Genomic DNA, 14,662 nt, shown 5'->3' with positions numbered 1-14,662 from the left:
GTACTTGTTATGCCAACATGTACATATGTCAATCCCAGCTTCTCAATTAATGCCTTAGTCTAACACAGAAGAGCAGGTTTCATCTGAGCTGTCTAAACAGAACCTTCCTCAATCAGAAGGGGACAACTGATGCTTTGGGAAGCATCAGTTTAAGTGTAGAGATGATAGCCTTCCCTTCAGGAACCAAACATTACATTAACCAGCCCAGAAGATACTCACTTTGTTCATGACAGTAACAGAGATATTTGTTTCATTTTTAAAAAAAAATTTACAATACACCACTTGGTGTTTTGCACTGCCTCAGTATCTTCTCTGATGAAGGTAGCTGTTTTATGCAATGAAGGAGGCTGCAGCTGTTTACACTGACAAGCTCTCAAAGTCCTGGGTTCAATAATCTGTGTCAGCCATACCGCCCAATCCCAGGTTACAGCAGATTCTAGTTCTGCTCATTTGTCTTGAGGTCCAGAGAGGTCCAAGATGACAGTATTACTATGGAAGGTTTGAAACAGTACCTTTATTTTCAGCCTCCTCTAAGTCCTTCTTGTTTGCCAAGAGAATTTCTTCCCTCTGGTCCGTTAGTAAGTCAGCAAGACGATAAATAATCTCTGCTCTCTGAAAGAGAAAACAGTTTCTGAACTGACTGCTTACTCAAAGTCCATGCTGTTTGACACCTAGTTCCTATAGGCCATTTAGGCTGACCACATCCTCTCATTATCTCAATTCTCCTGATACTTGGGCAGCTGATTTTTCCAGCCTGCACCACACTGAAAAAGAAGACCGAACACTGCTTCAGCCTCTACCATGCTTTTTATTATCTTGCTTTCCTTTCCCAGTCTTCTTCACCAAACTGACATATCCTTCCTTTAAGACGAACTTGTACTGCATCATACCCACCCAGCTGCAGAACAGTAATTGTCTACAGCTCCACTTTTGTATACATGTTGCATGCTAAACTCCACACACGTGTGAATGGAGCAAGTTATTCCAGCCAATTCTTCAGCAGCTTGGATCACAATTCACTTCTGTGTGTTACTTGATGCTATCAAAATTTTTATAAACCCCATATGAAAGTCCGTATTACTTCACAATTTTTGCTTTTATCATTTTTAAGCAGGCTACAATACAAACAGTGGATCTGGCACAGAACAAATTCTTGTCCCACAAGGTCCATTATTAGCCTGTGCTGTAAAACTTGCCACACATGCACACTATTAACAACTTGACCATATAGTTCTGTCACCTGCTCAGGCTGTAGAGCCGCCAAGGTCCTGCCACCAGCTCGAGCCATTTCAGCCTGCTGTTCTACAGTAGGGCCTGCAAAAAAACCCCAAATATATGCTATGCAGACAAAGTAACAGCACAGGCAGAAGTGAGCACTAACCCATTTGTCTTCCAATTCTCTGTTTAGAACATGAAACAGTTTTTAACAAATTAAAGACAAATTAAAGAAAAATGTTGTATCCTAAGACAGAAAAGTCCATACCTGACACAAAAGTACTGTTATGGTCTCTACATAAAGAATAATCACAAAATCTCTGCCTCTGTGTAACAGCAAGTGTGCAGCATGTATCAAAAAGACTTGACAAAGGCCAAAAGAACAACAGGATATCTAAGTCACTAGGGCATAGCAGGATACTGAAAGAAAAGAGGCAAACTTTGAAAAGTTTAAGTATCCAGCTGAGGAATGTATGCATGCTAACACATAAACAATAATGGAAGCCAAAACCCTAGTAACAGCTTGCAGAAAAATTGCTTTCCCTGTCTTTCCTTTAATGCCTTTTAGAAACAAGGTGCTGAAATTATATAAAACAGGTTGTGTTTCCATTTCAAATCACCATGTACAGGTAGCATTTCTGCAAAGAATTCACAAGTAGCTCGTGGAAAAATTGCCATTTTTAACTCTCCTGAAATAGCCTGTAAACCAGGTATCTTGAACCCAACTTCCATTTAAGAAGAGTACTATGGAAACTGCCAGAGTAGAAATTATAGAGAAGTGTAGTGGGAAGTGTAAGAAAAGAACGTGTGGACATGAGATTAATTAGACTCATTTAAGACAATCTTAAACCAGCTTCTTGAAGTGATATCATACTTTACAAAATATGGCATTTTTTAGTGTTCTTGGAGAAGAAATATGTATGCAAGCAGATATACTTGATTTTTTAAGTTATATGACTTTCCAAAGTGTGGGTTTTGGAAGATACAAGACAAAGAGATGACTGGAATAAACACCACAACAGTCCATAGGGACAGACTTTTGCTACTTACCATATTTGTGACTCAGAACGGGATCACAAGACTAGAAGCTTTATTGCTGATACCAACTTATAGTGGGGCTAACCAAAAAGGCACTTGAGCATAACAACACCAAGTGCGTTCAAAGGATGATTTGACATATTTATACAAGAAATCCATTAAGGATTACTATACACAAAGAAATTCACTTGGCCTAAAGTTGAAGTCAAAAGTATCACTCCAGTATCTAGTCTGCTAAGGTGATGGATCTTTGGTCTGATTTCATCCAACAATTATTACACTGTTCCAGCAGTGCAGTGGCAGGAAAACATTCCTACCTACCATACAAGAAGACTGAGTCATAAAATAAATTAATGATAAAAAAATAAACCTAAACACCACCTTAGTTCAGCAGCACATTCTATATCCATATTTTCACAGTGAAATCATGGATACTTGATAATAACTCTTAAGACTAAAAAAGGCAAAACTTCTACTCTACTCACTGCATTCTTCAAATGCAAGTCTGATGTACCAGTTAATCAGCTGGAGGGAAAAAGCGCAGGGAATTCAGCAATTTCTATCCCTACTTCAGAAAATACCTTTCAAAATCCATTTCACAAGCAGAGTTTTCCAGTTATTGCACAGCTCTGGACAAATTTTAACTCTAATTTTTCAGGAAATTTCTACAACTGTCAAGGTACACATTAACTCTGTACTCACCTGCAGGTTTTACCTCTGAAAAAAAAGTTCCAACTTTTTTCCCTTCTACAATATCTGTAATGACATGACCCGAGATCTTTGGGTGGGTTCCATTTGCAATCACTACTGAAGTGCCTCCTTGCAGGGCCCACAGAGCTGCTTTCACCTAGAGGAAAGGACAGAGCCAGTTGCAAGAGATTCACTGGTTATTTGAATCATCACTCTCAACAAGACTTCTTCGTCCACTCTGATGGCCAGATTGATCACTTATGCTTTCAAAAAGCATTCAACACACTTTGGGAATCTCTGAAATTCAGTGTCGGAATACTGGTATTTGCTAAATCTTCTACAGTCTGTTAAATTTAAATCACAATTAACTCATTAATAAGGGTCCTATGAAATCCCTGTGTACTGACTGGTCTGAAGATTAGCCTCTTTGCACATTTTTGAGCAGAATATGATTTCTCTCAAATCCCAGATGCTACCTGCTGAAGAGGTACTGCCAGTGGTTTCTTTCATTTATTTTCCCAGTCACGTATTAGCTAATATGGGCAATATTATTCACTACTTATATTTAATTATGTGTCATTTATTTAATTGAAAAAGCTTCTCTGCTTACTCACTTCTATGCTTTCCTAATATGGTTCTACAATTTGGTATTAGATTCCATAGTCACAATGAGACACAAATGTCAGATAGGCCTATCACATCAAATTCAGCTACCAAAAGATCATCAGCTGCTTCATTACTGCTCAAATTTCACGCTGAAAAACAAGACTTGTTCTTTGAGCTGCTGTTTTCTATTACTGGCGCTACAGTTTTCTAAAACTGTCTCTTGCATTCTCAACTGTAGCAGATTTTTGTTACAACACCTGCATCAAGTTTTGCCTCTATGTGACTCAAAAGACACCAAGTAACTCGTACAGATTATTACTTTTACAATAGAGTACTCTCTGACTTTGGCAGCTTTACCTTCAATACCTGGAATTGTTTCAATTATCCTAGAAGCCAGATAAGGGAAAGTCATTTCTGCATAAGCTTTGTAGATTCCATAGTTACAAATGCCTCCTCCTTTTGCCACCTTCCAGTCCATGCTCTGATACTTAAGAGTGTGCCTTACCTCAGTCTTCAGAAAACGGAACAATCAATAACGTAACTGGTGAAGAATTTTACTTTGGCCTTTTCCTGCTTAGTCAAGATCTGCTATGGTTTTTACAGACAACTTTCCAGATACGTCCCAGGGAAACCTGCAGCAATTAATACTACAGCAGTGCGTATCTCAGCCTCAGGAGAGGCTCATGAGAGCCTCACGAGAGACATATGCTGAAGTTGAACAACGCACCCGTATTTATGTACTCAAGGAATGAATACTGAGACCACCCAACTGTACACAGGACTAAAACCCATAAAAACTACTAACTACTCAAAACTACTGATCTTGTGCTCAAAAACTGAAGTACCTTGGTCTCTACCAATATGTTTTTCAGAAGCAAACAGTACATTGCACAAACTCAGAAAGGAGAGAGAGGTACCCTATCAGATTTAAGGGACAGGGATTCCCAAAGTCTTTGAATTATCACATCAGAAAGAATTGAGACTGACTCTTATTTTAACTTAAAACACAAAAATACAGTTCCAAATGTCACTTTTTAAAATCTACTCAAATGTAATTCTTTACTTGCTCTTTTCAATTCACATCGACCTAAAAGAAAAGCAAAGGGAACTCACATATCATTTCAGGGTAGTCAAAGAATAGCTGAGGCTGGAAAGGATCCCTGGAAATTATACAGTCCAACTGCCTGCTCAAAGCAGGGTCAACTAGAGCAAGTTACTTAAAACATCATCCAGTCAGGTTTTGAACATCTCCAAACAGAGAATCTACAGGTTCTCTTGGCAACCTGCTCCAGTGCTTCAGCAACCTCATTGTGAAATTCTTACATTTCAGTTTATTGACTTGTATTTCATTCTGTGCCCATGGCCTCTTGTCTGTTCCCTGGATACCACTGAAAAGAGTCTCGTTCTGCCTTCTCTAAACCCTTCCTTCAGCTACTTATACCCAAACCTTCTCTTTTCCAGTGTAAACAATCCTAGCTCTCAGCGTCTCTTAGTGTGACAGTGCTCCAATTCTTTAATCATATTCATGGCTCTCTGTTGGTTTCACTGTAGCATGCCGTGTCCTTCCTGTACTGCAGTATCTAGAACCAGACACAACTCAACAGATCTGATTTCACTAGTGCTGAGTAGATAAAAGTGAACATCTTCCTCGACTTGTTATGTTCTTTTTCATACAACCCTGGACACTGTTGGCCTGCTTTGCCTGAAGGCCATATTGCTGGTGTACATTACATTTGGTGTCTACCAGGACCTCTATGCCCTTTTCACCCAACCTGCATTCAAGACAGTCAGTTCTTCAGGCCATAACAGTGTCCCTAGGCATAAGACTCAGCATTTCCTTTTATTGAACTCCTGAGGTTCCTCCTGCCTGCCCATTCCTGCAGCCTGCCAAGATCCATTTGAACAGCAGCACAAAGCACAATCTTCTCATGTAGCTCCCTCTCCTTCCCAATTATGAAGGAAATGTTCCATATTTCTACCTTGGCTTCCATGCCACCCATTCCCACTCGGGATTTGGTTCCAAATGTAACAGACTGCTGGTCTCCTGGGTAGAATATGTCAATAAGCTTTGCGTCATCAGACCCTGGAGGGTTGTCAAAGAGTCCTGAAATAAATAATAAAAATCAGTTATATACCCTCATGTTGAAAGCTCACCCATGAAAAAAGGAAAAAAAGAGAAACCAATGAGAGCAACCAACACGAGGCTAAAAAGCTGTGTTCCACTTTATAGGATTGAAAACTTCCACTGAACCCTTATTTTCATGGGAAAAGAAAACCACAAAATTCTTAACTGGCAGACCCAAAAGGTATAGGTCTATTGAAAGTCTAAAAATAGGAAGCCAAAAGCCCGCATGCTGGATAGCAGTAAGCAAGCTGGGAGGTAATAACATTTGGTTGAGGTTTGAGACAGTTTGCAGCTTTTAGATATTCAAAATCAGGTCTTAAATACACAAACCCTCAACTGAACTGGCAAAGAATAGTCTTCCTCACAAAAGACTCAGATGATATTCTTGAAAGGTGGATTGCATAGTGAGAAAACAGGCAATTCAGAAACATGTAAAAAGGGTAACTGTCACCCTGATTTTTAAGATTTTCTAAAGCCTTATGAGTTTACATTCTTGTAGAAAACTTTCTCACACAACTTTCAGTAAATAACCTATTGTTTTGCATTCCTTCATAAAGGCAGAGAAATTTGATGTACTAGTAGTTGTCCAGTGTCGTTGAAGAGGTGGCACTTTCACCCTCCAATCCACTGTCACCTTTAAAAAAGTATAAATGTTAGAGTCAGAAATAAAACCTCCTCTTTGTTACCTTTGCAATAGCAGTGGCTCGCATCGTGCTTTCACGTGCCCTATAGTGACAAGTAACTATTGAATTCTACTAAGAAGGAACACAACACTACAGAGACATACTTGTATTAGCATTTTTAAAAATCAAGTAATTTAATGTCACTATGCTTGGAGTTGAATGACACTTCAGTTTACCCAACATATTAAACTATAGCTCTACCACTACACTTCCTAGAAATTCTATGTGCACAAATACTGCCACAACAAACTAGAGAGCACAAGTGCAGTATATCTGTGACCATTTGTGATAGCTTGGGAAGTAGAGGTCATCTCTCCATAAACAAGCTGTCACATTGAATGAATAAGCTTGGAGGAGATGTGTGCTGGTTTTGGGTCTTTTTACAAACTTATTTGACTATTGTTTTTATGAGTTGTTCTAAGATAGTAATTTTGACTAGAATTAACCAGCTAGAATAGAATTAACAAGCTAGACTAGAATGAAACCCAGCTGCATCTGCTAAAATAAACAGTGCTTATGGAAAGACACCTCTTTCCTCCTCAGCACCTCAAGCATGTGCTGAAAGCCAGGATCTATTGAAAGAAACCCATCTGGAGAAGATGAAAAGAATATGTGATTTAAGGTGATGTGGACTGCATTGATCTGAAACTGTACCCACTACCCTCCTCTTTCTAGAAAAGGAAGTTCAACATCCATAGGTGACAGGATTATGCCTGAAAGCTCAGATGACTAGAGCAGTGTAAGCCAAAAGTAAGGGAGACAGAAAAAGCTAGCAAGACCCAGGTACCTGGAAAGCAATGAGCAGGACTTGCAATATACCAATAATTCACTGACAGAACATTCTGCCAGAAGAAACAAACTATTGTAGAATAGCATTTGGTTTATACTCCTGATTCAAGACACATAGCTTTTATCTTGCATACTATTCCTGACTATCATACAACTCCGAGAACCTAGGAGAAGTACCAGAGTATATGTAGTATTCTGGGATGTGGAATAGGTCTCAGGCTCACATGCATTCTCACCCATCCCGATTCAACAAAGTGGCAGAGAGTGTTTGGTTTATGCCACAGCATCAACATTGGGTATAGACCTTAAGGAGTTATTTTGGTACATTGCAATTGTCCTTGTAAAACAGATGAACTGAAGAAATCACTAAAACAGGAAAAGAGGTTGGTTTGACAATCTGATGTGCTTCACTAAAACCAGAAATTAAAGAAATTATTTACAAACCTTCTACATCTGAAAGAACAATCAGGAGATCAGTTTTCATTTCTACAGCCAGTCGTGCTGCCAGACTGTCATTATCCTTCACACTAATTACCTGCAATACACATGCATATCAGAAGCAGTAAATAGTGTGAAGAACTAAGAAATATTTGGTGCCAACATAAAAAAACAATTTACCTCAGCACTAACAAGTCTTCCTGAGCTACTTTTTTTCACACCCACTGGAAACATCAAAGGTGATCTTTGTGTGAAAGTACATATACTTCAGTAAAGTGGTATCCAAATGACAAGCAGTGTCATCAGTACTTGAATTCTCCACTTTAGTGCCCAGTGACAGGGCAAGAGGCACTAACTGACACTGCTTTAAGAAGGGGTGCTGGAATAGATGACCTGCAGAGGCATGCTTGCTGTTGGTAAAACAGCCAATATTTGCCCTGGTTTCACCCCACAACACTGTATCATGCCAAATACAGACAAATCAACACAGTATTTCAGTACTCTCTGTCCACATACTAATTCTGTATCTTTCTTTCTCTGCCGTAGACTTCAGAGGTCCCCTGTTACGGCAGTAGTCAAGTACACATTAGCGCTGCACCATCTGCAAGCAGGACCCCCCTCCACTGCTATACTTTACCCACATTTACCCCCTGCAGATCACTGTTTGGCTCTGGAGGTGGAACAACTGCGTCATTAGTGTTAATTATAGGGACAATATTCATCCTTAAAAGCTCATGTAATGTTCCATTTAAGTTGCGACGCTTCTGCTCATCGTGGAAATCCAGATTGGTGACTAAAATCTAAGAAAAAGAAAGCAACTGCTTAGCCTACTACCCTTCCTATAAGAACATCATACAAACTTATATATTTACATGTCATAACAGAGCAGTCATGCCTTTTGGGTCACTAAAGAAACAAAAGCCACATTTAAAAGATATAGAATACAAGTGAGAAATATTCTTTCCACAATATTATCAAGTTTATTCCACTGAAGCCTGTAATAGCCTATCTCAAACAGGTAGGTCATGCACTCCAAGAATGAACTTGGAAAGCAAGATTGTAAGCAGAACATAGATGCTCATGATAACTAGTAAGACCCTAGACAATTCAATAGATTGCTCAAAATTCTGCCTTTCCAGTTTCTCCTCCCACTTTAATGCTCCTACTTGTAGCGAGCAGAAGGGATGCTTTATATCAAGACTTTTCTTCCACACACTAGAACTCACTTGCTCTTCTGAAATAATCTTGCCTCCTGCATGCAGATAGCATCCCATTTCTTTTGATGTTTTAAGACAGAAAACACCCTCAATGTCTGCTCTGGAGAGATTTTTTTTGTTCTTACTCTGTCATTGGACATTTAAGAACTAAGCAAACAACTCCACCACTCAAATGTACAATAGCACTTGGAATCAATGTGTATACTAAGTTTTCTGGCATGGGCAATTATTTTATATCAAAGGAATGATGGTTATCTAGAGATTTGAACAAGATCACAATCCAGCACAACCCTATAGTGATTTTTAGCTATATTATAAACTATTTGGCCATATCGGCTCTACCATATTACAGTAAGAAGTTCCTCCAAGAAGGCTTCATACTAGGCTACTAAATTTGTTAAGTGTCTAAACAAGTAAGGCCTTACACTTAAATCAACTCTGTATTTGCAGAGTACCTAAGATAAGCAAAGCCTGTTAAAGAGTAGTTCAACTGATACAATTGCAGCCTTTAGTATAAGACCCAGGCCAGGGATACCATCATCCACAAGCTGGAAAGGTTCAAAGAAGAGATAGACAGCAAGTTCTGAAGTGTAGATATGCACTTCTGTCAGCTTTACAGAATGTGTCACAGTTTAGCCACTTGCGGTTTTTAAACCCTCCCTTTAGACCATCAACTTCAGCTTTTGTCAAGAGATCTTAACAGACCCTCCCTGCCCATAAAAGAGCAGGACAGACCTGAACTCCAAAAAGAAAATGCATATTCACTGTATCTTGAAAACAGATAACTCAGTTTTAGAAATATTTAGCACGGCACTCTTGTATAAGCTACCATTTATGCGACAATAATAAACTCCAAAAGTAGCAAGTCAATTCAGGAAAGAAGAAGTGACTTACTTGAGCTGCACAGATGCTGTACTGTGTAAACATGGCCTCATACAGAGCCATTAGTCCACTTTGTCCAGCTGCTGCACAGGCTCGGGCCTCCAAGACCGGAATAGCCTACAAAGACAAAGAGCAGCTGTCAGGCAATGACTTGAACAGGTAGCACCCAACACTCAAGGAAAAGCAGGAATGCCACGAGCCTCTCACCACATCTTTTAGCTGACTCTGGCCTGAATGAAGTGCTTGCCTCACACTCTGAGAAAGCAAGATCTCATGACGCAACCGCTGCTTTCCAAAAGCTACAGCCCCGCTGGTGACAATCATCATCTCTCGGCCCTGATTTTGCAGCATTGAGACCTGTAAGTACAGGAAATAAGAAATAGAGCCTAGCATATGATCAGTGAGAACAAAACAGTCCTGGCTACTATAACCTTATGCTCACCAATTCCTGCTGACACAAGCATTTTGATTTCTCTATGGTATGCGCAAAGCAAGGCAATCACCCTTCATGATACTTCTGCATAGCTTCCTAGCCACTTGGAAGCTTTGCCAAGGACTGCATGCAATCTATAACTTCCTACAAACCTTCTTTTCACAATACCAGCTTTTGTGACAGAAAAATGCTTGAATCTATCCATTCTCAAAGCTACCATTATACAGTAACTTTGAATTCTAGAAGTGAAGACACCAACTCCCAATAGTAAAGCTTTTGATTACTTCTTCCTTACATGTATCTGTCCAGATTCCTTTCAAAGCCCCAAAGCTAAATATCTTACATTAATTTAATATATTAGGTTAACTTTACTTCCCAGAAAGGAAATGTCCAATGCTCACTAAGATAACCCAAGAAATACATGAGTTAATCTGATCAGTTTTTCCTACAAGTAATGAGGTTTCAGGCTTTTCTCTGGAGGAACTCTGCTAATGCTCAGGTGATCAAGGAGGGTTGACTCATTTTGCAGAGTTCACGTACTTCAGTGCCACTTTCCCATTAGAGACAATTAATGCCCCAGCCATGTCTTACTGATTGCACAAAAATATCACTGTGCAAATCTCTACCTCTATACTGGGTTCGGCGAAGATGGAGTTAATGTTCTTTACAGGGGTCTGTATGATACTGTGTTTCAGATTTCAGTTCTAAAACAGTTTTGGTAACATCAAAGCCTTATCTTTCCCCCATGAGGAGCAGCACTAGCACAGTCATCAAGGCTTTCCTTGTTCCACTACGTGTGGGATCCTAGCAGCTAGGCTAGCAGCTGGGTACAAAGTTCAGAGAGGACACATTTGAGACAGCTGACCTTAAACTGGCCAAAAGGACTTTTTACACCATATAATGTCACACACAGTAATAGAGCTGCAGAACAGCAAGATGCTGGAGGTTGTCTTCCAAGGTGGCCATCACTCAAGAATGAGCAGGGCATTGGTCTGCTTGTGTGAGGTAGCAATTGCCACCACAGATTTCTTTTCCCCTCTCCTTGACTTAATAAACTATCTTTATTTCAACCCATGAATTTTCTTACTTTTGCTCTTCCCATTTTCTTCCCAGTTGCACTGGTGGTGGGGCCCAGGTGAGGGGAGCAAACAAGAATCTGTGTGGATGCTTAGCTGATAGTCAGGATCAACCCACCACACCTTCAAAAAACAATTTACTGAGTTACCTGGCTTATAGTACTGCAGCAAAGGGGGGTGAAAAGGGAAAGGCTAACATGTTGTTTTAAAGAGTATCAGTATTTTATGATGGTTTACTAAAATCTTCTGTAGCATCCAACAATCACTGAGTACCTGAAGTTAACACAAATGTTCAGTCACAGAATTACCTGCTCTACAATAGAAGCCAGCCTCCCAAGGGCCAAGCCACACTCATCCCCTCGAGTAACAACAGCACTACCCAGCTTTACTACAATCCGTTTTGCATGCTTCAGCTCACTGCGGTGTGCAAAGGATTTTCCATGTGCACGGCTGAGTGGCACAGTGATAAATGGAATGTTGCTCCAACAACGGATGGACTCATTCCTTAATCTTTGGTTATGGCAAGGGAAATCTGTGAAAAGAAAGAAAGGAAAAAAAAAAAAACCCCAGTTTTAAGTGTTTCATTCAGACTTTTGACCCTTCACAATACACACTTCCCAGTAACTGGGAATGAGAAGTTAGCTTTCAATTCACCAAAACAAAGTAAGAAACAGGAGTATCTGAGCAGCATTTACCATCCCTAAGGAACAGAAAGCAATATCCCATGCATCAGAGCTAACTCTGGGAATCTAGAAGACCAAACTGAAAGACACTGTAAAAGAGCCTATTTAGGACACATCTCACAGACTAGTTTAAAAATAATCTCTTTTGCCTTGCCTCATTAGATAAAATTAGGAGGTTTTGTGTCTAAAGTAGCACAGAAAGCCTAATTTTTAGAAAAGAAACACAGCTTTTACAACATTTCTAAGCCAGGTATTTTTGGTCAACTAGGGAAAAAAACATTGCTCAACTAGGGAAAATGAAGGGTCATGACAGATATACGAACTCAAAGTCATATGGTGACATGGTGGTGGTTCAAGCCCTTGAACAGGCCTCTTGAAGATGTGTTTGTGCTCCAAACCTGTCAATGCTCAGGAGGCATTTGGACAATGCCCATCGTGTGCTTTAGCTTTGGGCAGTCCTGAAGCATCAGGCTGTGGGACTAGCTGACCACTCCAAGTGTCTTAGAACTAACTATTCTATTCTAGTCAGTCCTAATCAATGCATCATCTGAAAATGCAAAGGCATCTTTACAAATCAGTGAACATTACACCTTACTATGTAGTACTACTATTTAATATTTGCCTAACCTACACAGTATAATCAGAAAGGAGTTTATTTCCAGTTCTCTTGGCTTCAGGGTTTAGAAGGTTCCAAGAAGGTAGCTGTTGAGAGCTAGGCAGTATCTGAAAAGAAACCATTTACTTTTTAAAAGAAAAGTTAAGGAAAATACCACAGTTCTAGAACAAGCAGAGAATTCAATTCATCCCCACTAAAGTCTGAATCATTAATCTTGCTCTATGGCCACATAGTTATTTTACACTGGACCGCGATGTGAAATCGGCTCCCACATTACACATGCAAAACATTTGTGGAGATGCAAGCCCATTAACTTGCTCCACATGGAATTAGGGAGGAACTCACAGCCATCCAGTCCAGGTTTTGGACAAACAGGCTTAAAGGGATTCCAGTTTTTATATCTCATACCTGTCAACAGTTTCAATTCCTTAATAAAGAAAGGGACACATACTTAAGTATTTGGCATTGCAGATCCTTCACTGTGTAGCTTGCACAAGACTTGCTTCTCAGGAGTAAAGAAGCAGAATTTCAAAATACACAAGTTGAACAGAACAGGAAACATGGAGAACAAACAGAAAACAGCAAAGAACAAAAAAAAGTCCCTATGATGAATGATGACTCCAGCTTTAGACCACAACTGATGAAGTGACAAGAGTTGCTCCACTTCTGAATACTGTCAATACTTGGAAACAAACTTCTCATAGGAAGCACTGTGAAAATTACTGACTTCAGAAAATGAGGAATACTTAGAAACGTTACAGATACAGAAGCCAACAGAGCTGTAGCTCATAAATAAAAAGTTTAGAATTTTCAAGATTTTAACATCTAATTTATTTAGTTATTAATAAAAGAGAACTGTTAATACACAGACCAGTGGGAAATTAATCTTTCATGCAATGGTAAACAGCTATTTATTTTTATCTAATAGAGTTTATCTATCCTTGCCTTTTGTATTTCAGACCACTAATTAAGCAGACACTGAATGGATCTCTTAAATTAGGTTTTCAGGGAAGAACTATTTACAGGGCACCTATGTGTTGACATTTAGGTTTCCTGCTCACATCTTTCCACTTTAATTTAATCCAAGTAAATTTGAGTTTTGATCTTTGCTTTACTCAAAAGATCTGAAAATGCAGATGGGGGAGGAGACACAATCAGATCTTGTTTTCCAGGAATGTATGAGGTTGAAATAAGGAACTTTTACAGCAGCAGTACTTTTACAACTTTTTTTTTTCTCCTTGAAATGTATATCAGAATGAAAAATACATAGACATCCAGCTGAATATTATTGAGTTAAGGGAGAAAGTAACATTGAGAAAGTAGAGCTTCAACTACAGTTCACTTCAGAGGTTGTAAGCTTTGAATTATGTTAATGAGATAATTTTCCTTTCAACATAGAAAAGAGCAGAGGCATGCCCAGACACATACTGACCAACATTTTAGAAATGTGTGCATTCTCTCATACATACATAAACGGGAAATGGCCGCGATGGCATGTGGCGGTGACACAAAGCACCATCCAGGGGAACGAACAAGAGGGCTCAGAGCAGCTCGACACAACATTTTGAGATGCCTTCTGCAAATCAAGGATATCTGCAAGTTAAAACGAAGGGAGGAAGGGGGAAAACTGGTTAAATAGCAATGACTTTCCAGCCATATTTCTCTTCTTGCCCACTCTCTCAGTCCAACTCCTCTTTTCCTGTACCATCTTATTACAATTTCCTCACGCCCACTCTCCATTTTGCAGAATTTGCACATGGATTATGATATAGATGAACTAAAGGCCCCTCTTCCTTACCTGCTGCCAGATCTTTATTAAAGGTAAAGAGTAAAACATGGCTCCCTGAGAAGGGAAAACACTATTAGTGAATGCACCTACAATAGATAAAAGTAATATTTTTTTCATGGAGAAGCCTGGAAGAAAAAGATAAAAGTAGAGAGGTTGTATCATACAGACTTCTCTGTACACTTCACAACAGAGCATCTACTATACTTCTCATGAATCTCAGCCCTATTCAATATGGGAAATATACTCATTCACTTTCCCCTGAGCACTATCAAATGACAAGATTTTATCCATCTTTACAAGTAAAGACATACATTTCCAAGCACTTGGCACTAGTTTCCCTTGACTGAACCTTTAAACACTCAGGATTCTTCTAACTCTAATA

General features: G+C 39.4%; 1 protein-coding gene across 42 annotated transcripts in view; it reads right to left on the bottom strand.

The window, feature by feature from the left end:
- ALDH18A1 (aldehyde dehydrogenase 18 family member A1) overlaps positions 1 to 14,662 on the bottom strand; it is a 34,429-nt gene that overhangs the window by 11,272 nt on the left and 8,495 nt on the right. For 10 of the 42 annotated variants that reach the window (XM_085583077.1, XM_021542444.3, XM_085583065.1 and 7 more), the window contains exons 2-11: positions 13,961 to 14,084; positions 11,501 to 11,724; positions 9,891 to 10,040; positions 9,696 to 9,800; positions 8,226 to 8,384; positions 7,591 to 7,681; positions 5,529 to 5,653; positions 2,956 to 3,100; positions 1,241 to 1,314; positions 513 to 612 (exon numbers count right to left, since the gene is read on the bottom strand). In XM_085583077.1, the coding sequence (XP_085439203.1) occupies positions 513 to 612; positions 1,241 to 1,314; positions 2,956 to 3,100; positions 5,529 to 5,653; positions 7,591 to 7,681; positions 8,226 to 8,384; positions 9,696 to 9,800; positions 9,891 to 10,040; positions 11,501 to 11,724; positions 13,961 to 14,054 (1,267 nt within the window). In that variant the 5' untranslated portion in view covers positions 14,055 to 14,084. Of the gene's footprint in view, positions 1 to 512; positions 613 to 1,240; positions 1,315 to 2,955; positions 3,101 to 5,528; positions 5,654 to 7,590; positions 7,682 to 8,225; positions 8,385 to 9,695; positions 9,801 to 9,890; positions 10,041 to 11,500; positions 11,725 to 12,506; positions 12,617 to 13,960; positions 14,085 to 14,289; positions 14,335 to 14,662 lie in introns of those variants that run through there. The other 32 variants (XM_085583084.1, XM_021542445.3, XM_085583074.1 and 29 more) reach the window with 12 other exon arrangements.

The sequence above is a fragment of the Lonchura striata genome, chromosome 6, assembly GCF_050655825.1.
Source record: "Lonchura striata isolate lonStrDom1 chromosome 6, ASM5065582v1, whole genome shotgun sequence".
Taxonomy (NCBI): Eukaryota; Metazoa; Chordata; class Aves; order Passeriformes; family Estrildidae; genus Lonchura; species Lonchura striata.
This window is presented reverse-complemented; position numbering and strand designations above follow the sequence as displayed.